At 40.3% G+C, this 27526-nt stretch overlaps 1 protein-coding gene across 2 annotated transcripts in view; it reads right to left on the reverse strand.

Moving 5' to 3' along the window:
* atg7 (ATG7 autophagy related 7 homolog (S. cerevisiae)) overlaps nt 1–27526 on the reverse strand; it is a 57953-nt gene that overhangs the window by 16796 nt on the left and 13631 nt on the right. For both annotated transcript variants that reach the window (XM_056401349.1, XM_056401357.1), the window contains exons 13-18: nt 26166–26360; nt 24093–24338; nt 22897–23012; nt 20995–21070; nt 16418–16498; nt 10966–11088 (exon numbers count right to left, since the gene is read on the reverse strand). In XM_056401349.1, coding sequence (XP_056257324.1) covers nt 10966–11088; nt 16418–16498; nt 20995–21070; nt 22897–23012; nt 24093–24338; nt 26166–26360 — 837 coding nt within the window. The remainder of the gene's footprint in view (nt 1–10965; nt 11089–16417; nt 16499–20994; nt 21071–22896; nt 23013–24092; nt 24339–26165; nt 26361–27526) is intronic.

Here is a 27526-nt window from a genome sequence, read left to right on the forward strand (position 1 = left end):
ACAAACTTCATCAAACTATCTTGAAAGTGTCCTAGATATGCTGATACTTTCTTTTTTTTCTGTAGCGCTGCAGACTGAAAATCTATGGAAGAAACTGAAACTGGCAAATCAAATAGATAAATGACTCAGTAAATAAAATAATATGCCATTAAATTCACCAAAAATAACATTAAAAATAAATACAAGCATCAATTATGTAATAAAATGTAACATAAACTGATATTTATGATCTGAATAGCATGTAAACAACAGAAACGCCAGCAACCGGAAATGAGACAATACGTCTACCGCAGCATGTCAGCACAGTAATAAAAACCCTGTTGAGAAATAAAGAGTTTCTGTCCAATGTAGTAACTTTAACAAGAGTGGATCAAAACGAAACTTCGTACTTAAATACTGCTCTGACCAGTTATACGTATCATTATGTGACAGTGATTGTTACACAGTCTGTGAAAATGATTCAGCTTTTCCTGCGGCGGGAGATCAAGGTGCTGAACTGGACAATGAAACCTCATTGCACGTAGATTACTTTGTAACATTAACACTGCATTTCCACCGTTTACTTTGAGATTATCTCAATGGAGAATAAAACTACTGTGAACATGATACAGTATTATAAACTGTTGTCAAGTTTTTTGGCATCTGATTTTTGTAACTCAAACTGGGCTTCCTGGATCTCAGACCCGTACCTGAAGCACCTGAAACACAATAGCTGTACGTCATGCGAAATCACCTGCTAGGCATCCGACTCTATAAATAGATGTCACCTTTTTCCCCCATAAAAAAATAATGAATGATAATGAATGAAAGATTTGGGGTTTTTACCATGATCATGGTAAAAAACAAATGAAATAAAAAAGTCACACCCATAGACTCTGACATCTTTTAAAACCACAACCATTTGTCACACTGAGAAGAATTTTACTTACAAAGTCTGGGATATCAGCGAGTCATTATCTTTTAAATCAAGAAGTCCATGTGAAAGAATGCATTTTCATATTGAGCTACTTTAGATGATAAGCCTCTTTCACAAAAATGATCTCCATGATACGTAAGTGAGTGGTAAAGTGAGTGGGAGGGTGGGGGTTTGGGGCGCTTTCGGAAGTGAAAGTCCATTCTAAAAGTGCAACGCTGACACAGATACAGAAATAGTCCTTAAAAGCTGCCGAAGAGGAAGAAGAGTAGGAGCTAAACAGGGACGACAAGACTACTACTCAGTCTGTCGCAACCCAGTCATCTGTCTGTCTGTCTGTCTGTCTGTCTGTCTGTCTGTCCATGCATACGGCCAGCTGGCATCACTCCGGACTGACTGGCGCCAGGGAGCAGAAGCCATGTATAGGAGCTGGGCCGCTGTAAGTTTTCCCATGTAGCGAGGGAAAAGTTGGCTTTATGGGTCCTAAATATGTCTTATGAAAATAACTCCCCTGTGATTGATGATTCGTAATACTGTATGGGCCCCTTTACACTCAAAATGTGCGACAGCTGTCCTGGGTGCCATGAGTCCCCTTTGCCCCCCACCTACAGAACACCTCTTCACCGGCTCCAGCCCTGTGCACAAGTGTATTAATAATATGCAGCCCACCAAAGTAGTGTCCAAGTACAGTGGAGTAATGTGCTCGCCAAAGAAGTTTAGATCCTATCACCTGCTATTCTTCACACTTTCCCACTTCATCTTTTTTTTTTTTTTTATCTCAGTTATGTCCATACTGTACAGACAAGCCATAAGAAAAAAAACTCTACATATAAATAAATCAAAGAGGAGATAGATGTAAGGTAACAGGTAATCCAGTAAGTTACAAACCTAAACAAGTAGGAATACTTTACTTATTGTGACAAGAAAATGAGACAACAGGACAACATACATGACTGGCAATGACAATATTTAAATATTTATACTTTTTCAATATGTACTGTATATATCCTGGCTATTTATGTTTAACTGGTATTTCGCTGAAGATAGCAGCCTGTAATATGGGGAACACTGAATAGCTCTGCTAGCTCTGAGACTCATATTACCTCAGTTACAGAAACAGAGAGGCAGGGTACGGGGATTAAAGGAATGATGACAAAGCTGTCACACCTGACCTAAGTCCTGTGTGAGTGGCTGCCCTGACACACAATGTCTGCTATTTAACATGGTGACTGGATGGAGTGAAATAGGCTTTGTTTGAACCATAAGGAAGGAATATCTTTCTCTGTTCTATTTATCAGTGATGCCAAGTATTTTCAATTCTGTTTTGTATATGTTTGTTATTGCTCACTCTGACATCAGTCCACCAGGAAAGAATTTGTGTACATGTAGTTTGAGTACACAGTGAAAAATATGACTCTGGACAGAAGCTCTGCTGCAGTGATTTACACAGACAACTGATGAAGAAGTGGTCTGTAAGAAGTTGGAAAAAGGGATAAAAAAAAAAAAGAATGCAGCAGGACAGTAAAAAAAAAAAAAAAAAACTCATAAAAACATGGGAAAATTAATATTATTTAATACTGCTGGCATGGTACTCAGTGTAGTAACTGCAGAATCACATACTTTAAGCAGCCCTTGGAGTCCCACTCTAAAGAGATTTTCTAAAACATATTTCTCTATGACAAAAGAAATGTTGGATCATTTTTAACCTGGGAAGATCCCACGAGAGGTTAGTTAAAATCTGGAGACACCAAAAACCAACGTGACAGTTTACAGGTAAAGAATTATGCACATGTATCTATACCACCACACACACACACACACACACACACACACACGCACGCACGCAAGCATGCAAGCACACACACACACACACACGCACACGCACACGCACACGCACACACACACACACACACACACACACACACACACAAAGAGAGAATAACCTTCAAACACTCAGGAGAGGGTTAGGAAGGTTAGCAACTGAGGTTATAAGTCAAGCCACTGACTGACACAAAGCTTCTGAATTTAGCCTGTAAAGAACTGGGGAGATTTAAACTAACTATGTATAGTGTTGAGCGTGTATGTGCATAGAAAACTATGTAGGAAAGGAAGGAAAGGAGGTGTGATGTGTCTGTACATAGCTGACATGCATCCCTGCGAGTGGAGCACACATTTATAATTAGTGGTGCAATAGATGTCAAGCAGGCATAGCTAGCATACATATGGTACATAAATACACACATGCTTAGGGAGCAGTGATACATGATGACAGTGGCATGTATGTGCATGTATGTCCTCTTAATGTTATCATTAACATATGGAAATACAAGCGCCATGCAAGAAGTATGTGAGAAGACACATGCAAACGATAATATTAGGTATTTTATGAGTCAGTAAAGTCAAAATATATTTCCTAATAATTCCCTGGAAAGAACTAAAATACGGGACAAATTTAAACAATACTCAATTGGTACGCTTCAAATGACTTATTTCTAATTAACTGACCTAAATTACCAAGAGTCTTGTATACATTGTCAGCTCGAAAGCTTACATTTCAACATATAGGAGGAATAAGGTTTCCAATAATAAATGAATAATGAATGGATATTTCCTTAGTTTCTTTCAGGGGAATCTTTGTGGTAATTAACAATCACTTTTTGTAACTAACTAAACTAACTTTTCTAACTTTCGAAGAACATTGCCTGTATTTTAGGACCAAATGACATATTTCTTTCCAAGAAAATACAACATGACAGCTGCTGGTTACTGTGTGCCAAACTGGATACAAAACGCCTTCTCTTCTCACTATGTCTTACTCTAACACACACACCGTAAATCAATTAAAAGCTCCTAAGAAATGGTGTTGAGTTGTTAGTTTCTTCTGTGGTTTCTGCTTGGAACGAGATGTTGGCTCAGGACGTAGTTTTAAAAAGAGGGACATGACGTGAGACATAAGCAAGATAGAGAATCCAGAACTGACACTAGTCTCCACTCTGTCCTTGAAGCTTGCTCGGCTTTTCCATCAACCCCATTTACAGGGAAAGAAAAGAGGGTGCGAAGGAGGAGCGTGTTTTAATCCCACACACCTTTTTATGATCTAGTCTGTGAGTGGTGAGTGAAGAGCGCCCATCACAGCTTCTCAGATCACGAGGTGACATCTTCATATTGTTTGATTTGTATTTTAGTTCAAAACTCAAAGGGATTCAATTCATAATGATAGAATAGAAAGCAAAGCATGTCCTGATTTAGAAGCTGGAGCTAGATATTTCTTTAATTTTTTTAAAAATGAATATAACAATATACATCAATGAATCAATGAATCAACTTGAAGCACCACTGTTTTATTTGGAGGGTTGGCCTGATCACATTTTGTAATTACATCTCATTGAATAGAAACTGGTCTCATTGAATACTCAGTGCAAGACTAAAAAAAAAGAAGAAGAAGAAGAAGAAGAAAGAGTGGGATGTTGATATAAACAGACATAAAACACTCATGTTTTGACAACATAGCAACTGAAAAATTATTTTTTATTTTATTGTGAAATAAATGGGAATGGAAATATATAACCATTAGGGACGAGCAGTCAGTTACGCTCAATTTAAAATTTGAAATTAAGCACACATTTTGAAACGTCTCTCTCTCTCTCTCCATCTCTCTGTCTCACAGGCGAGTGTGCAGTGTGCTAATGAAAAAGCAGACCTAATATGTTTTCCCCGAGCCCATCTGGTAATAATTGTAGCATGTAGCAACCGTAGCTGTGTTTGGATAAAGCTCTGACATACATGGGGCCCTCTGACGCTCCAGGAGTAAATGCATGTGTGTGTGTGTGTGTGTGTGTGTGTGTGTGTGTGTGTGTGTGTGTGTGGTGTGAGCATGTGACTGTGTGGGATAGTGTGTGTGTACATGCTCCCACTTGTATGTTTTCCAAGCTGCTGGGTGGTGGGCCAGTGTAACTAAAATCATCTTTACCGTCAGCACACTGTTTCACATAGAGGAGAGCAGAACAGAGCAGACCGTGGATGGTTGAGTAACCTTTGCTCCTCGGGGGCACGAGTATGACTCAAGGTGATAATTTTTGGCATCTGATGGTGCACAGACTAACTATTTGTTACTGAATACTGTGTACTGGAATCAAGCCAAAAGAGGAAAGAAGATTGTTATCAAGACCAAGATTATCTTGGTGGGAAGTCAAGTACAGGTCAAACTTATGTCATCATCTGGTAAAGACCAAATAATTTAGCTAGTAAACGGCAGAGAGATTGCTCTCAAACTCAATTATCTATCGTGTGTTCGATCCTCCCAACTGTAAATGTGTCTTGTTGTTGAATTCTTCTTGAGCAAGACACTGACTCACGATATGTCACCCTGCATATCTGGGGTAACGGCTAAAAAACAAATGGCTCTCTAATCGTGGGGGCCTCAGACCCCAAGGAGTCCTATAAGTTTCAATTTCCAGGAAGGTTCCATATAATGAAGTAGGGATTGAGGTAATTTCACAATGATTTCACTTCAAAATACAATAGTGAGAGGATGATGTTATAAAAACACAGGTTACACCCTCTAGATTGTTTTTGCACAACTAAATCCACAATATAAACCCTCTCTATGTTACCCAGTTCTGTACTAAATCCAGTGCGACTAAATCATATGAAGTGTGGCACTTTTTCTCCTTATGTGGCCCTTACAGATGAGAAAATCTTGTCATTAAATTGTTATGAAAACCCCCTGATGAAAAACTGAGGAGCTGTCACTGTATTCAAATGAGAATGAGAAAATTCATGTCACAAGATCGAACCCAGAGAGGACGGGGTGACAAGTGACACATTCTTCTCTAAGTTCAACGCAAACGTCTCTATCTTGTGACTTACTGGCAGTGCCAGTTGGAGTAGGTGGGAAGGGAGTGGAGCATGAATTCTGTAGAAAGACTCTTTGTACTGAGAGGGTCACACATCCTCTGTTTGGGGCATTCGCTGTCGGAGAGATTAATGTGTGTGGGAACACACAAATACACACAAGCAAATAGCATCGCTTACTGAAAATGACGATAGGAAGACATAATATAAAGAATGACCAATGACCATGGGGTTCCTGTGATATCATGTGTCGGGGGCGAGCAAAGTAGCCCTCGAAAATAATCACTTATACAGTAATCACACACCTTTTTGTCATACTCACTGAAGTTATTTAATCCGAGTTAGTTATTAGCAGCATGGGGGCATATTTCTTTAACAACAAACGTAGGGCATTTTCTGTAGGGTGACATCTCACAGCTGGATTTTACGTCCCTAGAATCCTGCTTCCTAAAAGAACTGGTAAAACAACAAATACAAACCTGATCGAACTCTGATTTAGTTCATAATTTAATGTGAGAAACTTTAATGTGAGAAAATGATACATAACATATCGTAATGGAACATTTCCCTCACTACAATTACTGTATGATTTCATACCATACATGCTAAAGGAGTTTTTTAAATCGAAAACAACTGGACTAGGTTATTTGTCTGTGAAGACGTTTCACCTCTCATCCAAGAGGCTTCATCAGTTCGTGTACGCATCTGACCAGGCTAGGACTGGTCCTTCAGGACTCTTCACAGACAAATAACCTAGTCCAGTTGTTTTTTAGATTTAAAAAACCCCTTTAGGATACTATGACCTGGACAAATGAGAATATACACAGGCCCATACCATACATGATAACTTGACCAAGCCATCACATTTGTGATGAAGCAAAAGGGACCACATAAGAATTGTGTGTGGTTTTCATTATCGTTTAGCCCTTTGATATCGTGCGGTCATAATAAAAGAAAGTCCATCTTCTTTGCTCTCTGTCTTGTAGCATTATACGGATTAGCTTGATCCCTGTATGTGCCTCTATGGATGAATATGTATAGTATTTTATATAACTTAATCTGCCAAGCCAAAAGACAGTGGGTGGGCGTCAGAGGAGAGATACGGCATCCTGTACAGACACTCATTTCCTTTCAGGCTCAGCCCTCCACAGTGAGGTTACACTCAGGAAGACCAGTCAGCCAACACAATACTCTTCTGACATGCTAACACGTATCTGCGCTATGACACAGTCGCCTGGTTTGAAATGTGTTTAAATGCTTATCAAAATGGCTGTGAATTGAGATATAGGCTGAGATTGAGTTAAGCTAACCTGTCTGATAGATAGACTAGCACAATGTCTTGGGTGAAGAGGTTTTTCAGCTCAGGCGTCAGGTTTTGAGCTGATGTAATGCAGGTTGGGCGATACTTGGATTTGGGGAACAGGTACTTTCATGTTAAGTACGTTTATAATGTTACATTTAATCAGCCTCCTGACTTACCAACAGTGAAATGAAGGAAAAAAGTGGCTGGAGAAAAACATGCACATGTGGCATTCAAAAGGCAAACAACGTGCTAATACCTATTCCAAGACGCTACACTCAAAGGCGGTGCGAATGGGCTTGTATAGCCTCTTGGCTGCATCACAACGAATTCCTAATCTCTCTCTGTGACTTGTGTTGGTGTGCTGCATGTCTTTGGAGCCTTGACACGATGAATTGTAGAAATTGGGAAAACTGCACACACTTTTGGTCAGCCTCTACAGCCTCAAAGGCCTTCATTATGTTGCTCTCGGTTATATACACAAAAAGTAATGAAAAAGGAAACAAAAGAGAGCTCAAGGGAGATGTTCAAACCCTGCCTACTCTCACACCTTTGCACACTGGCCAGTTGCTGCACAAGTTTTAAAGTGTGGAGGTAAAGGAGGTTTCAGACACTGTCAGACAAACAAACGCTTCATTCTCTGTATACTGAGGACTTAAATTCTCCCTTGGCAAATAGTGGAGGCAACACTATAGTTACAAGGACTGCAGCACACAAGAGAAACCGGCCATACCAAATTATAGACTAACAAAGGGGGGAAAAAAAATCAAGTACAAGTACAGATCAAGTCATAAATATTTAAAAATCATTTGTCAAGTTAGATTTTCCTCACCGCAGAAATAAATGGTCTCATGAGACCAAAGGTACAGCATGTTGCATACTAAAACAAATGTTCAACAAAGCTTCAGATATATGCAACTAATTTGCCAGACGCCAGATTCATAGTATATTTTCCACCCTGCCATGCTCCAGAGTTTGAAATCTCAACAGGGCTGATCTCACAAAGAAGCCATTCACAGTGATTCGTGAACACACACACACACACACACACACAACACACACACACACACACACACACACACACACGTACGCACACACACACACACGCGCACACACGCGCACACACAGTCTAAACTTTTACCGAACTTGAACTCCCCCAAAACCCTGTGGTGACCGCATAAAAAGTAGTTCTCAGGTTACAAACTCGCCCAAAATAGGCCATAAGTACATAGTACTGCTATCTGGTGACGTAGATTATAGTTTAGAATGGTTACACACACTTGCACGAGCAAAAACACATAGGTTATACACATGGCCTGTAATGAATTCAGTAAAATGCTTCAACGAAAGACGAGAACATTGTAAAAATAACAACTGAGGAAAATAAAAACATTGCAGTCCACTGTAACCCATGCCTGAGCATTTTGTAATAAATCACCAGTGCCACAGTGTTTTAGGCTGACACAGTTTAAAAATCACAAACCTACAGTACGTCTAACTTCTTAAGTAAGGATAGAGGAAAAAGGCAAATATTGTTAGTCACAACAAAAAGCTCTCGTTACACAATATAGATAAACTCAAACCTCCTCAAAGCAACTAACATTAAAAAAGCCACTGGGAGTGATAATCGTCATCCAATGATGACTCATAGCTGTATACAATTCCAATATATACACATAAAAAAGGACTCTTTAAACCCCTAATTTTTACATTGAGAATTATCATTATTTCAGGCCAGTACTTCTTAAAATATGGGTGAAGACCTGAAATGAGCCAAAAGCCTGTTTCTAGTGGGCTCCCGCATGAAATAAGTAATAATATGCTTTCACGAGCGAGGGAATAACTTCTGTCCCTTCCTGGAACTGGAAAAAAAAAAAAAAAACTTGAAGGGACGTCCTCCAAGAGCAGTAGTTTTCAGAATAGCTAATCTGTGTACAGGAAACAGGCGCTAAGACTTCTGGCGCTATGTGGGCTGAGCAATCAAAACAATCTCTCCATCTTCTGATTGAGGAGAAAGGGACCTGCGCCAGACTCTTCAACACACTATATCAGGCAGAGGGGGGATGAATAGAAGGCTCAGGTCTTTTAATGTATGCCACAAGATGCTCCACATAGTCCAACTGCTGTGGTTTGCTGGGGAGGAGGCATCACAGCAAAGGATGCCAACAGACTGAATAAACTCAGAGAGAACACTGGGTCTGTCACTGGATCCAAGCTGGTCACACCAGAGGAGGTGGTTGACGACAGAATGCTCGCAAAAACTGCTGGCGATCCTGGGCAGCGCCTCCTACCTCCTACACAACATGTTAGCCGAGCTTAAGCACACCTTTAGCAACAGACTTATTCAACCTCGGTGTGTAATGGAGCGATACAGGAAGTAATTCCTGCCGGGTGCTGTCAGACTCTACTATTCATCTGTTTTTGCCAGGCCTGCTAACAGTGAACTGTTCATGGACTAAACTTTAGCTATTGGGCCACCACTTTATTTATTATTCTAATCACTTCACTCTTTGCACACTACAATATTGACTCAACATTATTAATCTCAAGCACTCTATCTATCTATCTATCTATCTATCTATCTATCTAGAGAGAGAGGGGGGAGAAGGAACAAGCACAAGGGATGGAGAGAATGATTGGGAATGAGGTGGACTGATAGCAGGAGAGGGGATGACTCATAGAGAGGAAGAAAAGGAAGGAGGCCAAAGGGAGGGAGAGAGAGTAGGAAAGAAGACAGGGACAAAAACAAAGCTGAAACGATTTTCTTCTTCACTGGCTTTTACTTTTCCTCGCTCTTTTTCATCTCCTGTCCTCTTTCCTCTGCCATTCTTTCTTCTCCTCCATCACTGTTTCTCTTATCTACATTTCTTTTTTTCCCCCCTTCATATCCCTCTTGCTTCCATGCTTTTCTCTTCTCCATCTGTGTGTTATGAGTAGCATTTGGGGAGAAAGTACGTGGGATTTTCCCACAGCTCGGCAGGACCAGACCCAACCCCCACCACCCACACACGCTCATTTTCTGTCTTTCCCTCCACTCCCTCTGTCTCATGTCAGAGGGGAGTCTTGAGGAAAACCACCCATATTCCACCACTAAGTATTCTGGATGTTTGCTGGAACTTTATGTCGCTCGTTGTTCCATAGACAACAACTGTGAGGTACTATGGCAACACAACAATTAGAGGAAGGTTACAGGACAAAAATATCTCCTGCCTTTGAATTAAAACACTGTAGCTCGTGTTAAAATTTTAATTAGAGAACTCCTGCTAATTAAATTGTTACGAAAGACCTTCTAGAGGAAGACAAAGCTGTTTTCAAACGGTATGAAAAATTTTGTATGGATTTTGCAGGGTCATAAAACTGACTCAACTCCTGAAGGTCCATGGTGAGGTCTATCTAGCCTTTTTTTTTGCCCAGTTATTCAGCCCACTTAAGCAGGTCATGGTTCCAGCAGGCTGAGGGCCTGTTTGTGGGATCTCAGCATTAGTTTGTCAGATGTGCCACGTCAGAAATCAGAAGTGTTTTTTTGGTCCTTTCAAATGGCCACATTGAGAAGTGGTGAGAAAAGCCGGCCATCATAAGGTGGGTTTCCATCCGAACATTGTGCAAACTTTAAGCAAATTTTGCTGCTATATTGCAAAGAGTAGTTAGACTTGTTTCATCGAGATAAACAGTTGGTGGCCATTTTTCTAGAACTGGGTTTAGAGAAATACGCTATACAAAATACAAACACACTAACGCTCAACTAAACGTGTGTTGTTTTGTGTGTGCGTTGACTGTGGCATTGTGTACATGTGCACACATATATGTTGACAGTGTGATCTGTGTCTCTTAGTGCAGCAGGTTTTGTGTGTGCATGTCTCTACCTGTTAGCGCAGGTGCATATGAGGGTGGGGCTTACCTCTGCTGCCTGTGTCTCCTGGTGTAACAATGTCAGCCCTGTCAGGTCTTCCAGGAAAGAGTGGGAAGAATTAAAAACCTTGGACAGGAAGTGGAAACCTTCCCTCTCATAGTGGTCCAGGACCTGGACAAAAAACAACATGAACAAAGGAGAATTACAGGTGATTTAACAGGAAGTGTAATGTCTATTTCCAGGGTAACAATACATCCAAACATATACACTACAGGCAGTTATACCATGTCTGGTCCATATTGAGATTACTGCTTTACACTTATACTTTTTACTGACATCAATATGTAAACAACAGCAACAGACCAGCATAACCATCAACTGTAAAACCGATGAATGATTTGGGGTCTTTGTATGTTTTACTAAGGCAGCTGCCTATAAATGCAATCCAGTTTCACTCTTAAATGGAGGATGCCTGATATATAAAAATGATTTACAATTTTTCCTTAAGTAACATCAAACTGTAAATGTCATCACCAGTGGTGGCAAGAGGGATGATGTCCTACTTCAAACCCCTTTCAATTTGCTCAGGTGCAAAAGTTGAAATTCAAATTAAAGTTCCCCAACAAAGATGCACCTCTTCAACTTTTACTGAACTTCCAAGTCAAATATTACATCTTGACCAAGACATGTGTCAAAGTGTTTTTCCTCACCAAACACTACATGCCTGGTGGGAGTCATTTTTTGAATCTGCAGCACAGAAGGGCAACTCTCTTTCAAAAGCAGATAATAATATTTCAACAGGATGAAATAAAAAATGCACCTTTGTCGCTCTAGTCCTCAGGCACAACCCTGCAATACCACAACTATGTTTACTTTGATCTCCTACCAGCACTGACTTCAAATACCCACACCTTCTTCCCAAAACACACAGGCACGCACACACACAGGCACGCACACACACACACACACACACACACACACACACACACACACACACACACACACACACACACACACACACACAGACACACACACACACACACACACAGAGACACACACACACACACACAGATCCTCTGCCCTCTTGACTGCCTTCCTAAGCTTGGCCAAGCCTTTCATGGACGCCCACAGACCCTCCTCTGCAGGTGTAGGGTTACCTCTGCCTCAGACATCAACACACTCTGCGTGCATCACTGCCGGTACGTGTGTGCTCGCAGACTGACCTGGCGTCTAGTCTTGGAGCCAGACACACCGCACACAATACACACTGACGTGTCCCCTTGTTCATCTTTTCAACCTCTCTTTTCTTTCCTTCCTTCACTTTTATTTCTTTGATTCTCCACTTCCATCTATGGGATCTGTTACATGAGACGCCAACGGCCAAAACCCACTTTGTTGAAATATAGCTGCTCACGGCATGGAAACTTGATAACTGTGATGATCTTGTGATAACGTTAATAAAGTCACTACAAGCAATGCACACAGACACACAGCTACACACACAAAACACACTTACATCATTCACTGATGTCCATTCATTACTATAGTAGACCATGAAGAAAACTGAAAACAGTTGAGAGAAGATGGGGTTGTGAACTACCACCAATTTAAACCTACATCAAAAAAAAAAATAAATAAAATTTTTAAAAAATGATTCACTGTTTTTTTTTTTTTTTGGGGGGGGGGGGTTGAGTGTAATAGCCCTGTACAGTTGATAGTGAATGTTCTTAAAATGGTCAGGAAAGTTTCCATACCAGAGTAGTGAACAATGTAACACATGACTAATTCAGACTGCGCTGTGACGTCAGCATCACTGCAGCAAACGCACTGTGGTAAATACACGATAAAGATATAAACATATGTAGACATACAGAACAAGATTCTGCAGTGTTTAGCGAGCCCTGATGGGTTTCAGTAGTGATCACACACTGTTGACGGAGTTATCAACATCTGGATTACATGGATATAATATATGTATATAAACGCACACATATGGGATACACATGTGTAAAAATACACTTGTCCTAAAGCTTCCTTCCTCATAAAGCAACATAAATGTCTACCCTCTAGATTTATTTCACAGTGGTGATGTCTCTTTTTGAAGTTGCTTGTGGATCCTTTCTGTGTGTGGATATTAATTGAAAGTATCACTCACCACAGGCTGTGTTATGTGTGTGCTTTTTTCCTTTTGTGCGTAGCATCCTTAAAACATATCAAACATACTAGGGGTGGTCTTGGTGGCTAAAGGGCTCTTTAACTTCAGCTGTAAACATACAAACATCAGTAACAGATGAAGTGTTACTGGTAGTAGTAGTAAGGATGTAAGACACATCAGGTAATGGTTAACACTGGTGAATGTTATTTGACTGATATACAACTATGACTGAAATGCTTAAAATGTTCCTAGGTGGTGGTTAATGAAGTGGCACTTACTTTACACTGAGTACCATGAGAAAAGATTTCCTGGTGACTCAGTGGCTTTGACTTCCCCTATTAACATGTATGGTCATCACGCCAGGTCAGACGCTTGCCTTGAAAACACACAAACTCCATACTGACTCATTAAGTAACCATTTCTGAGAAACAGCACACGGCACAGGAAGAAAAGCTCATAAAGTGTGTGTAGTTAACGTGCTGTGGTTGCCCTACACACATACTGTATCTGTCAACAGTTTATTCAAAAACAGCTCAGAAAGAGTCTGTTTCTAAAATGTGTGAAAATGATTGCTGGTATTAACGTAAAGGGTATTACTGATAACAATCAAAGTTCAAGCTGTAATGAACAATATAGTGCACAAAAATCTGAATTTAAAAAAATACTGTCATTTCTGACAGAAGAATATTTATAAAATGGATATAAAACATCATCGATTATCAGCATCCATCTATTTTCATTATTCAAAGACCTGTTTGGTCTATAAATCATCAGATAATATTTCCCACAGCCCAGCATGAACCTCTTTAAACAGCTTGTTTTGTCTGACTAAGAGTCTAAAGCACAAAGAAATGTAATTAACAATTATAAAATATCATATTTGAGAAACTAAAAGCATTTTTGCTTGATCTTTGACTTTAATCTAGTGTTTAATCTACTCCACTACTTGTCAGTTTTACTGTTGAATGTGAAATACTCCGGTGCAAAGTGTAACACACAAAATATGCAATATTCAGGGTTCCTGGTTTTATCAACCTTATTGGCTTTTAATGTAGAGGCTGTTGCTAAGGATGCTGCTAAGAACTACAGTGATGGTGACCACAAGAAAAGATAATAGAGTATATCTTATTTAAGCTTAATCACTCAACTTAATCTTCTGTCAGTCGATTCATTGACTAACTGATTAATTGTTTCAGCTCTAAAATGAATAGTTAATCAAAATTAGAAGGAACTGAATTCATGGTGAGACTGCTAGAACAGTCAAAAGCTCACACATAATGTTGAGCCATGCCTTCAGCGTAATGATACGATCCCCGTAACGCACACGTCACATATTACTATAGGTTTTCTTTGAAAGGTTTTAAATCGTGTGCACGTCAATCAAAACATCAATGGGATACAATAGGAACTGGATACACAAATGAAACAGAAAGTTGCCTACACTCACACATAATTCAAAGGTTTAATAAAACAATTTTGCTAAAAATAGTGGGAGCATATTTGGTAGTGTTAGTACAAGTAGTTGTAGTAAGAGGTGTCTGGCATGGTTTTAGACAAAGCCACGTCAGCTGTGATTTACTCTCTGGCGTGTAGCGTTATTGGCTTGCAGCCCCAGAAAGAGTTAGGAAATACACACACACACACACACACACACACACACTTATCCAAATAGCCACACGCACACACACGCACACACACACACACACACACACAACACACACACACACACACACAGTGAAAAGCCCCAACTCTACAGGAACTGCTCCAGCCCAGACAGGGGCTGAATTGTTTTGTTTCCATAGTGACCTGGCAGCACACAGCTGACTGCAGCAGGAGGACACACAGGCAGACATGCACTCGCTCGCGCACACACACACACACACACACACACACACACACACACACACACACACACACACACACACACACACACACACACACACACAGACAAAGACAGGCACACACACATTACAGTGAACGGACTGATAGATGGACAGAGGGACACACAAAGGGAGAAGAGAGATGTGGGAGGGAGGAACAGGAAGGGAGAGAAGGTAAGAGACAGAGCTGAGATGAGGGAGAAGTGAAATAGGAGAAGGCTGGTAGAAAAGAAAAGAGTGAAAGGCAGATAAGCAAATGCAAAACAGAAAGGGGAAAGATGTGGGGGTGGAACCGAATCGAAACATATTCACCAATTTTACTACATAACCTTTATCCCTGCCTCAGCAAAGGATCGTCTTTCCTAAATCATGTTGTTCATTGTTCCTGACTACACAGGCTTTACCCAATCCCTATCAAACCATACGAGCCCTCTGTGCAGACCGAATAATCTCATCAGTCACACGGGCGGAAACATGACACCTTAAGATGGGGTGGAACTTCATCCTTTTTTATTTTTTCAGAAGCAGCGTAGGTGGAGAAAAGTTTAAACTTTTAGAGGACAAGCTAGCCAGCTCCCTCCCCCCTCTGCCTCTTGGTTTCTCGCTCTGTCTTCACATGAAAGTGATAGATCTGGGGCTTTATGACCTCTTTATAGACACAAAGACTGCATTGAGATCAGGGGAGAAAGAGAGAGAGTGAACCAGCCCTCCACTCATCACAACACCCTTTCTTCAGCCCTGCACTTCCACTCTTTATTTCTTCCCCCCACCCCTTTGCCTTTTCTCCCTTTTTGTTGCTTTCTCCCTCTCTAAGTTGAGGTTTTGTCTCCCTCCCCCCTGGTCTTACACTAATGTACATCAGCCAATCACATTGGTGGATGCTGCTAACCACAGGGCCACCTGGGGCACTGATTGGCCATTTGGCTGTGGACATCAATGATAATGCGGTAAAAAGATGCAAAGGCAATTTCTCCCACCCCACTTGGCCAATTCAGGATACGTAGACCCTTCAACAACCCATCTCTATACACACGCGGACACACACACACACACACACACACACACACACACACACACAGCGGTGGGAGCTAATTCCACTCATACGACAGTCGCTGACATCAATGAGCAACTGCTGCCTGATTGTTACCATATGGTTTTACCAGCTTTTCTGTGTGTGTGCGTGCGTGTGCGTGCATGTCTTCAGTATTCCTCAAGGAACAACATTTCAACACAGCTCCACTGACTTAACAATGTGGAAATGGGAGAGATGGGAATCCCCCCTATTTCTGCTAAAGCTGCAATTTGTATTTCAAAACATTGTTGTTACATAGTAACAGAATCAAATCCTGATAAGTAAATCAGAACCTGTCCGTCTGCATCTATGTTTCAATCTTTACCTTGAAAACACTGTCTTGTCACTATAATGGATTGGAAAAGACATAGTTTGAATGATCCAGTTACTTACAATGGGTGAGCAGGCAGTGCATTTGTCAAAGGCCAGGCTGGCAGGCAGGACATTGTCGAACCTCGACAGAAAGCCTCGGATCTGTGGAGAAGTCAGCACATCACAAACTTAGCTGACACTAAAACAGAGGAGCAGGACACACTCTTGTCACATTCACATTATTTAAAAACACTGCACATTTAAATTATTGGAAGGCAAAAAAAGGCTAACCAGAGACATCAGCTGATGAAAACAAATAAGGAGAAAAATAAGCAGGTTTTTGTGTGTTAAACAGGCAGATAATCTCTAATTTGTGAGAGACAGAGTATTTTTGATACCTTTATTTCTCGTAACCAGTAAGTAGAGCAGTAACCATTAAATCTGGCATTTTAAAAGTAGGAGGCAGTTTGACTTTCTGTGTTCAAAATTAAGCTGAGAGCGCCCTCTGGTGCCACAGAGGTTAAAACCTTTTTTTGTAAAACGTTTTCAGCACGTCTCTCACTGCTGAAAGCCTTCACTCCTATTTATGGCTACAGTTACTGTGGCTAATTAACCTTCGTTACTGACGAAAGAGAGCTTTCCACACATACACACACACCAACAACTCTTTAGCAACACGTGTTGAAACACCACTCATCACTAGTATACCCCCCCCCCTTTTTACCCACATCCTCCTTTTTTTTAATAAAAGCTTCACCCATTATATTTTCTGGTGACGCACATAGACCAGAAGATGCTATGACTTCCTGACTATGATTATCTGGTGGTGAAAATGACAAATACATGGAACATTTGTGACCAATTACCGCACAATGCACAGCAAGTGAACAGGGATGGAAATTGAAAGCTCTCAGGCCTCGTTGGGATATCTGGGTGCAAACATGACATTTCTTTTCACTCCATTTTCAATTATTGGTCACAGGGCAAAGTAGCACGAGCCCAGGCTGTGTGGTAACCAGAGGCTGCTGAGTTAAGATGTACATCTTGAACTGCGTGACTGATAAGCAATTAGAACGGTAAAGTGCTTCATCTCGCACACCATTTCAATTTTTTATAACTGCACAACAGCCACAGGGTCGTTTTTTCATTTCTTTCTTTATGTCCTTTACATCTTCACATCAGTGTGCTGATCATTTCAATTAAAATCAAAAGAGAGGCATAAAAAGGGGACGGAAGGATTGAAAGATTAATTGCAGTAAGAGGCAGTACAGATATAACATGAACGTGTGAGGAGAACTGCCACAGCAAACATGTCCAGTGAATAAATTAACAAATGAAGGGGTGAGTCAATGAGTGAGTCAGGCCGGTGGGTGAGCATGGGCAAGTGAGATGGACTTGAATGGACTAGTAGCTGTACATAAAACTGCACAGCCTTTATAGAGAGCATATATTTAGTACAGGAGTCCAGGTGTATGTGTGTAACATTTCCAGCTGGTGTGCTTTCTGCTGCTCACTGTAATTATTCACACAGCCATGGGCATAGTTCTCATTTTACATTGTAGGACATGGAAATAGAGGACAGTTGTTCAGACGCTGCTTTATGGAGTTCTGATTTAAACTGCTACGTCTGTTCACAAACTGATTTATAGCACTGGATTAAACACCAGTTACTTTCACTGTAAAATGTATTATCTTAGCATCTGACAATGACCATATATAGTTTTGAAAGAAGTGATATGTGCCTTTTTGGCAGCACCTGGAGGTTGCTCTTCATACATCTTCACAATTAATCTATAATTTTGATTTTCCAATATTGTTATTTAGCTAATTTTTGGTTGAATCTATACACATGTAATCTGTTGCATGTCTGGTGGATCCCTTGTCAAGCACAGCATTTCCCTGGACTGTAGAGATTGTAGAGAGATTTCAGTGACAAAGGCTGAAATCTCTCTCAAGGCTACACAACAAAATTTCAGGGCCAATATATATATATAATATTTACAGTTCAATCAATCGCAAATAAATAAAATATGATATAGTTTATATAAATCACCACAAGTTGTCACTGTGGCACCACAGAAAACACAGCCTGCAGCTTCAAACTAGTCAGCTGGGTGTGTTACCAGTCAATTGCTGATGAAAAAGGCATTCCAGCCATGATATACCTATACATATATATATATCTATATATACATTTCCTCACCTTCACTCTCTCTCTTTCACACACACACACACACAAGGCGTCCCATTTTCATGCCATTTTCTATTATTTTGGTTGAAATACCGTGAGAAGCTGAGGTGTTGCGTAAATGTCAGAAATTCAGATTCTCAGGGTGATGAATCCTTATAATTATGCAAAGGAGAGAATGTGAGAGCATTCAATAAGCAAGAAGGCAGAATTTTTCTAGCCCACTCGCTCAGTCCAGAGTATATAATCATTATTTCAAATATGCTTATTATGCTTTTCAAAATATGAACTTGAATACAGGTTTTTCCAAATTAAAGCACCAAGTAGCTTTCAATAGGGCTGCCCTTAAGGTCTTGGCCAACTAAGAAACTTTTTGTCGTTTTCTGTAATATCATGGGTTTTTTGGTTGTGTTTCTGTTCCTTGGTATCACTGGGAGACGAGACTCACATCTCTGAACTCATACTAGTAAATATTCGCAATCATGTTTTGACAGATTTTTCAATCAAATCAACTAATACATGAGTGAAAGAAATCCACCGACTATTAGGAATAAATCTGTCCCTAAGTTTATAGATCTAGTCTCTTCCCCGCCCATAGTTTTAAGGAAATGATCTTATTAGTTCTCACTTTAAAAACAGCAGCCACCCTGGCCAAAGACACACCATAGGAAAATGGCTGCATGAAGGTACACACACACGCACCTCTCTTCTCCACAGTTCCTCTGGGAGTATTAGCTACTGCAACTAGCTCATTGATTATCACTACGCATTGTGTTTTTACATTGAGCTCTGAATTATCCTCACTAAACAGCTGTGCGGTCTGACCCAGACTGTGGTGCTCCTTGACTCATTACACCGAATTAATGTTGTTCTCCACAATGGCAGTACTTCATATCTAGTCATGGTCTGTTACAGTGAACCACAGGGCTTTTTTGTTGGGCCATCTCTACTTTCGAGCATCCGCAGCCAAAGTTTGCACATAAAACATCTTCCTCTCTCAGTTAATGTGATTCTTATTCTAGGCAAAAACGTGTCTTCTCTTAATTATGATGGCTTTATTAGTAATCTTGAATTATGTTTGATGTCTTTCATTTTAAACACATCAAACGACCAAAATAGAAACCGCTGCGCACTGTCACTTAATCAACGGCTGAGAAAGTAATAGAGCCTCTGTCATTTTCAATTGCTGTCGACAGTGTCAGAGATCTGCTGTTAATGCAGTTCATATAAAGCATCACGACTACGGCGCTACTTCAAATGTACCACTGAAATGAGTTGGCACACGAACAACTGAAGTCTCTTAACAAAAACATAACATTTTAAGCGAGGCCGTATTTATTGCAGGGCTGTATCGTGCAGCGCTACATTATACAGGTGTGTTTTTCTGGTTATTCAGTGTTCACAATAACAGAGTAACAGAAACTGCCCTTTACTCTTGCAGAACGAAACCAAAACATTCAAACACATAAACAACACTCCTGTATGTTGTTACACAATACATGACATGAGCTACTGAGATGATGCCATTGCTTTTTACATCCATTTATCGATGCAGTATCATACATTTTATTGTTTAAAGAATCTTTATCATTAGTTCGGTTTCACATTTAACTGCGTTTGTTTGTAGTTACTGGTCTTTATGACCACTGTTTTCACATATTTGTTTGTTGAGACCCACGACCGCTGCTCTCTAATCAGGCAATCAAGCATAACACCTCAGCCATGACTTTTACCTTTACAAAGATAATAATGTTCACTTCTAATTGACACTGTCAGTGTGGTATTAATTTAACTATATAGTTATTATTAAAGTTTTCATTTGCAGTGGTGTTAAACTGGACTTTATCATAGAGAGGGATGTTTCTAATGTTTTGTCAACCCCATTTATAAACACCTTTCTGACCGTATGAACAGAAACCGAACATTATAATCAAATGCAGATATGTTGTTCTTATTTGCAATAAATTGTATTGGTGTATCTAACACAGCGGCCAGGGAGTGCATGTTCAGCACACTTTTGAAGATGCTGCAGTACATTACATTCACTCCCTGAAGGCTATAACCTTATCAGTAAGCCTTGTTGCTAAACACCCCTATTTTCAAAAGGAACCAGTTTTGCTTGTGGTCGATACAACGACAATGACACCAAAATGGAGACAGCTATGATGTCTCCAACCTCAGTTAGTCGCTGTGTATAACGAAATATAGTCAGAACTACAACAGTGTACACCACACACACAGATACAAGTGTTCATCTCTGAGAAAGCTGCCTTTATTTCTATAGCAACCCCGTCAGCAGGAAAAGTATAGTTCAGACTTTCAGGCTCACAATCACACATAGATGTGATGTAACAGTTAGCACAGGCACACTGTATATTGGAGGGGGCCGGCAGGTGGAGGTGAATGGGTGAACAGCACAGAGTGTTCTTAGTATTAAACATGTTGATGCATGCAAGTGTGTGTGTCCGACCTGATGTGGCACTAGACCCAGAGAAGTGGGAGGTTCATTCATTCGGTCATCACTGCTGCTGGCCACCGCATAACCTCTGGATGGAGAAAGAGAGAAAATGATTCTGTTTTTATTTGCCTTTTTGCACATGAACATAACCAGAACTTGTGTAACTTTGGCCACAGTTTTCTATTCAAAAGAGAGAGAGAGAGAGAAAAAAAGGCAGTAAACTTCCCTAAATAACAAATATACTGTCAAAAATATATATATATTGAGAACTAAGAGGTCCAACTCCATTGAACATTAAAAAGGTATCAGTAAGATCTAAAAGATCCTGCTTACCAGTGAATCTGACCAGGTTTAAAATATTTGACTTTCTTTGGATAAAAATAACTAAAATATCACGTCTCACACTGAGCTTAGAGTGGTTTTGCAAAGTAAGAAATGTCTGTCAAACTGATGCAACATTAATCCCTCTGTGACAATATTCTAAAGCGCACGGTTAGAACGTAAGATCTTGTGTGAAAGCCAGGGCCTTAAAAAAGGGAGAAAGAGATGGAAGACAGGAATAAACACAGCTATGAAGCGAAAAACAAGGACACAGAGAGGGCAGATGCAAGAGAAGGAGATCTTGGTGTGAAGGAAGGAGCCATACAATTATAGGGGTACAGCGAGTACATGAAAACTCTCCTTCTCTCCTTTGCTTCCTAAGCTTTTTATCCAGCATAGGCAGGGCAGCTCTGTAACAGCTCATAACATCTCAGAACACTGAGAGAAAATGTCTTATCGGGCTCAGCAAGCAGCCACTTTAGTATGACTTTCACCAAAACAGACACACGCAATTACATTTCCAAAAAGACACACCCGCGCGCAGGAACACACACTCAATCAGCATGAAAACGTCTCCATCATTGTTTGAAAAGAAAAAACACAAAACACACTTTTAAGAGTTGAGAATATCGAGCTGCTACAGATTGCCAAGTGAACTTCAGAGCTGACTGCATTGCAGTGGTGGAGATTTTGAAGCATAAAAGTATGAGAAGGACTGGGAATTATGACAAAGCTTCTACAGTAAACACAAGTTCTTTGGCTCAAGTAAATTCTGGGAGCTGTGCTGCAACCAAATTAGGGACGGATACTACCTGTGGTGCTTTAAGACCTTGCCTGCAGTGCTGCTCCATCAAAAAAGCAGAAGTAAGCAAGTAAAGCTTCCTGAAAGTTTGGGATCCTCAAAGGCAGAAACTTTAGTTTTAAGCCTGGAGTGAGGTACCAGCATGAAGCTCTGGATGTCTGGATGTCAGGCACCTACTGGTGATCAGGGCTGCTCACTAAGGTAAGTGGAGTATCTGACCTTGCAGCACTCTAAAAGGATATTGGATTGTGATTTCAATGTGGAGTCAGGTGGAAAAAACAAAAAATTGCTAAGGAGTGATCATTTATCAGCAGCATTCTGAGTGGTGTACATCTCCAGCTGCAAACTCTTTTCATACTCGTACTGTTGTCACGTTCCCCTCTCCAAATAAAACTGAATATATGCATTTTGTTTTATTATAACAAATTTAACTCCTGACCTGTCACCTGAGATATAAAATCAGAGAACCTTCAAGTGCACAGTGTTTTTGCTTTAATCAAGCACAAAGCTCAACATCACACTTTTACTTTAGACATTCATTAAGTATTTGACCTTTTGGACATAAGACAGCATATCTTACATTTGTTTGAAACAGTCTACAATTTCCCTTCTTACCTTTTCATCTTTGTTAGTTGGAGAATCAAAGCGAGCATATAGACTACTTACTACAACTCTGTGCTCAACACTTCATACTATGAATGTACGGCCAGACCTGTACTACTAGTATTGATACTACTACTATGAGTCCATAGAACTAACCTATAGGACTTTTATAAGTCTACTCTTCTTACCCTTCACTGTGCTGCAGAATGGACACCATCATCTCAACAGCCAGGGCTCCAGCAATCATGGCGAGGCCTGGTCTGCTGACTGTGCACTGCTGATCCAGAGTCCGATCCCTGGTAGACTGTTTACAAAATAAAAAAACAGAACTAATAAGCAGATGGCAATATAGAAATAGCAATGACCTCATGCATCATGTCCTGATACCCTCCAAGCAAGCCAGATTCAATCCCTTAAACCTGACAGGGTCAGAGGAGTAGTTTTGGAAGTTGCCACCAATTCAGATTCATTTTATTTTTGACAGGTTTAGATGATGCTTTTTATATAAAGTGACGTAGGCTGAGTGAGCGATTATCAGCTGTTCTGATCGCAGACTGTTTATCTATCAGACCGTTTATCCCCTAGGGAAAAATCAGATGTCCAGCAGCTCATTAGTAACAATAATAATAAAAACATTCCAGTGTAAGCATTACAGTAAAATAAAAATGAAAACATTGTACAAAAACCATGTTACAGCTCAAATTTACATTCCTAGCTTGTTTGCATTTCATTACAACAGCTGATCAGAGACACTGAAGTGACAGATGACGTGTGGTTGACAATCTGCTGTAACATTTTGCTTCAACCAACAAACAAAGCTCATAGGAAAAACCACAAAAACCACTTGCATCATCACTATTCACTCATTCACCAGACTCAAATTCATATCTAACATTTAGAATTTAGAGAGAGGCTGTACCTCTAATTCAAATGTTAATATTTGCAGTCTGTGACAGCGGGCAGGAGGCCTTTAAAGTCAGAGCTGAATAGCACGGTGGCTTTCATAAGTAACTCATATCAAAAGGGCATGGGGGAGTAAACCACCAAAAAGAGAAACAAAGAGTGTTTCTCATTCAGGCAGAATGTGGATGGCAAGAAAATGTGATTCTCACAAGGGTAAAGGTTGTGTCAGGCAACTCCCCCCTGGGCAACATGTTAGCAGCTGCGAGCGACACCTTTCACACCCAAGCAGGCATTTGATCAGTTGATATAAAAAAGTTGATGAGCACACCTTTACAAATGAGTGCTGGTTGAAGAAAACGTCTAAAAGAATCCTACCTGATTTGTGTTTATTCTTATGTTTCCATTGTTTTCATTCATATTTGTTTCAAGGGCATGAAGTGAGTGAATGAGTGTATGTTTGATATCTGTGTGTTTTCCTCACATCTCCTGGTGCCACAACATCATTGCAGAAGTAGCAGCCCAGCTTGTACCCTGGGATGTTGGAGAACAGAGAGGATCCTGGGATGGAGGGCACAGAGCCGGCTGGTGTGGAGGATGAAGAAGAGGCAGAGGAACAGGAAGGGGAAGAGTCTGCCCCTGTAGAAACTTTCTGACTGACGGGGGGTTTCTTCAGGCCGTGGCGCATCACAACAAATGTGTCAAAGCCTAAAGCAGCATTGACCACTAGCTGGAGAGCAAAAGACAACAAATCATGGTAAGAAAAAAAAAAGGTATGTACTAACACACACACACACGGACACCGACACACACACACAGACACACACACACACACACACACACACACACACACACACACACACACACACACACACACACACACACACACACACACACACACACACACACACACACACACACACACACATTTCAACCAAATCAAATCAACTATATGGCTTGTTTTACACAAACAATAAGGGTACAATATGTTGAATCATTTCAGAAGGCAATGACATAAAACATTAAAAGGCATTAAAATGCTGAAAGCATCTAGACTTTCAGAGAAGCAATGGAAATAAATTGTAAAGCCACTTTGTGTCTGAAACAGCCCCGCGGCACAAATGGCTCAATTGAGCAGGCCATCAGCAAAACCTAATCAGCAGCCCAAAAAACATTTACTGCATATAGCAATATAAGAGCTGCATCAGTGATACCACTGGAGGCATTACAAGTCCTTAACACAATGTTCAATAAATCTAATATTGCCTGGCAACTAATACAATTTCATTGGATGAACAGAAAACCAATGGCCAATGTTACTGAGCAATTTCAATTTCCTGGAAGAGAAATCAAATGGCTTCCAAATTTTAAGTTCCAGCTTAAAGTAATAAGTAAGTAAAGTTACAAAGTCATAAATGCCTCCTGCCACAGTGCTGCACTGGGACTCTAGGTCCATTTTATCCTTTGAGCTTTCTACATATATTTTCATATCTGTGACTGCGATGTTAAATTACAGATCAATCATGGACATAACTCTCTCACTGCTCTCACTGTCCCATCTCCCGCCATATCAGGCAACTGTTCACTGAAAAAGCTCCACAAACAAGCTGCACATTCCCTGCCCAGCATCAAACAGCAGACATGCACAGTTATGCATAGTGGATCATTTAGCAGGTAAAGAGCCACATATTTTCTCAGAAGTTGACAGACACCAAAGGCACGACTAAAAGAGAGAAACTATCTAACTTAGATTGCTCACGTGGCCAGAAAAATGACTCCTAATGAATATTAATGCTGCTGCTGGATGCAGACATAGGCAACCGTTTGCTAACAGGGTCACCATAACAACTTAAGAAGTGATGATATGTCAATGTTGTGTTCACAACTTGTTAATGCTGCCCCCGAGTGGACAGAAATCTGCTACTGCAGGTTAAGATATAGATTATTTAGACAGGTAGTTTGGATCATGCCATGTATTGAACAGTGTATCTATTTTCCAGTCAATCCAGTTGGATTGATTGATTTTTCTGACCACCCTTTTCCATCAGAAGAACTCCCATGAATTCCACGCAAACTCTAGTCCTGACTTATTATTCCTTTATAAAGTTGTTTTGGAGTGGTATAGAACAATTACCCATTTAAATATCTAGCAGGTATGAAGATTAAGTTTACTACTCAGTTAGCTTTTTTCAGTTTCTTTTTTTATATCTGGGTGTTTCTTTAACAGCAAGCTGCTAACTTTTTCGCTCTGCGGTTTGTTGCTGGACATGTAGTGCATAGTCTTTATTACAGCTGCCTCCTGCTGCTGGAATCACAGCTGATGAGTGTGGCGCCATTGTACAACAACAGTTAACATGAAAAACCCAAAGCTAAAACATGATTGCCTGCGCGTTCATCAACGGAGCTGCCTCCCTTTCACATTACACATCGCCATTTCATCTATCGTTTATATAGGAGAGTGCAGCTTTAATTACCCCCCCACCTCCAACCCCAACCCCACCAGTCAGTGACAGCATGACTGCTCATACTGTACATACTGTACAATGTTCCTACTTACCTTCCTTTTGCTGGCAGCTATCACTGTAGGCAGCCAGCGGCTCTCCCTCGTATCCATTAGTAAGAAAACCACATCATGCTCTGAAATTAGTTTCTCCAGCTGCTCCACATCCCTCTGCGCCTGGGACAGAGTGGCCTGAGAGAAATTCACTGGGTGGCCAGGCATGGGGATGCTCATATTGTAACCCTCTGAATTCTGAATGAGAATAGAAAATAGAGGGGAGAAAGTGAGAAAGACAGGTCATTACTGAATTTAAACATATAATGAAAATTAAATTTCAACTTGACTGAATACTGTCGTTTCGGGACAGCCAAAGAAGTTTGTTAAGTTTGTGTATGTTGGGAATGTCTCTTTTCTTGACAAATAAAAATGCCTACAGTGCCACAAGTATCAAAAAGCTTTTATTTTCCTTGTGCTGAGATGGGGCTAGATGCATATATATATATATATATATATATATATATATATATATGCATCTGCAAGAAAAGTAATAGTAGCAGCAATTTGGATGTGTAGATGTAGCGATGCTGATGTGCACATATATACATAATTGGACACTGGTTTCTACAGCTACAGCACATAGGATGCAATGAAATGTGTTTCAGTGTTTTTCTTAAGATGGGCTGCAGGAAATCTGAGAAATGAAAAACTTCTTTTCAATACATTTCTAGAACCTTTCGATCTAATCAGCTGCTGTATGAGAAGCCAGAAGCTGGAAACAAAACTTGGGCCAAACATGTCTTTTTGGCGTGCTTGCTGCTGGCTGTCTGACATACTAGTCTTGACAAATAAGTGAGAGCATAGTAGATGCAGTCACCAAACATTGCCTCAGTGTACTGTGTAATCACATCATCGCCACAGCTGACTTGAGTCCAGTGTGGATTTGGACTGTCCTCTACAAGTTGATAGTAGAGAATGAGAAGGAAACTTTAAATCAACACTTCCAACTCCACGAAAAAAAAAATCTTTTTTAAAAAATACAGCGAGGTAAAATGAAATGGGGTAAGTGGGGCTTCTGCTGATTCAATACCTTGATGTCTTTTAATGTCCATTGCCAAAACTGTATTACTGTGACTATCTGCAGGGTTGCAGATTCGACAGCGAGGCAAATGGAAATGTCACGAATAATTTCATAGTCAAGAGAAAGATGGAAAAGGGCAAAGATGAGGTGTGAGATCTTAACAAGAAGAAATGCCACTTTGACTGAATCAGTGGATCATTTGCCTTCACTCTCCACATTTCAAGAGTGGGAGCTGTTAACCAAATCTTGAATTTACATTTCATTATGACGTCAAGTGTTACCAAGCAATCACAGAGTGATTTCAGGCTGCAATAATCATAATCATCCCATCTCCACAGAT

This window comes from Seriola aureovittata, chromosome 2 (genome assembly GCF_021018895.1).
Source record: "Seriola aureovittata isolate HTS-2021-v1 ecotype China chromosome 2, ASM2101889v1, whole genome shotgun sequence".
Classification (NCBI taxonomy): Eukaryota; Metazoa; Chordata; class Actinopteri; order Carangiformes; family Carangidae; genus Seriola; species Seriola aureovittata.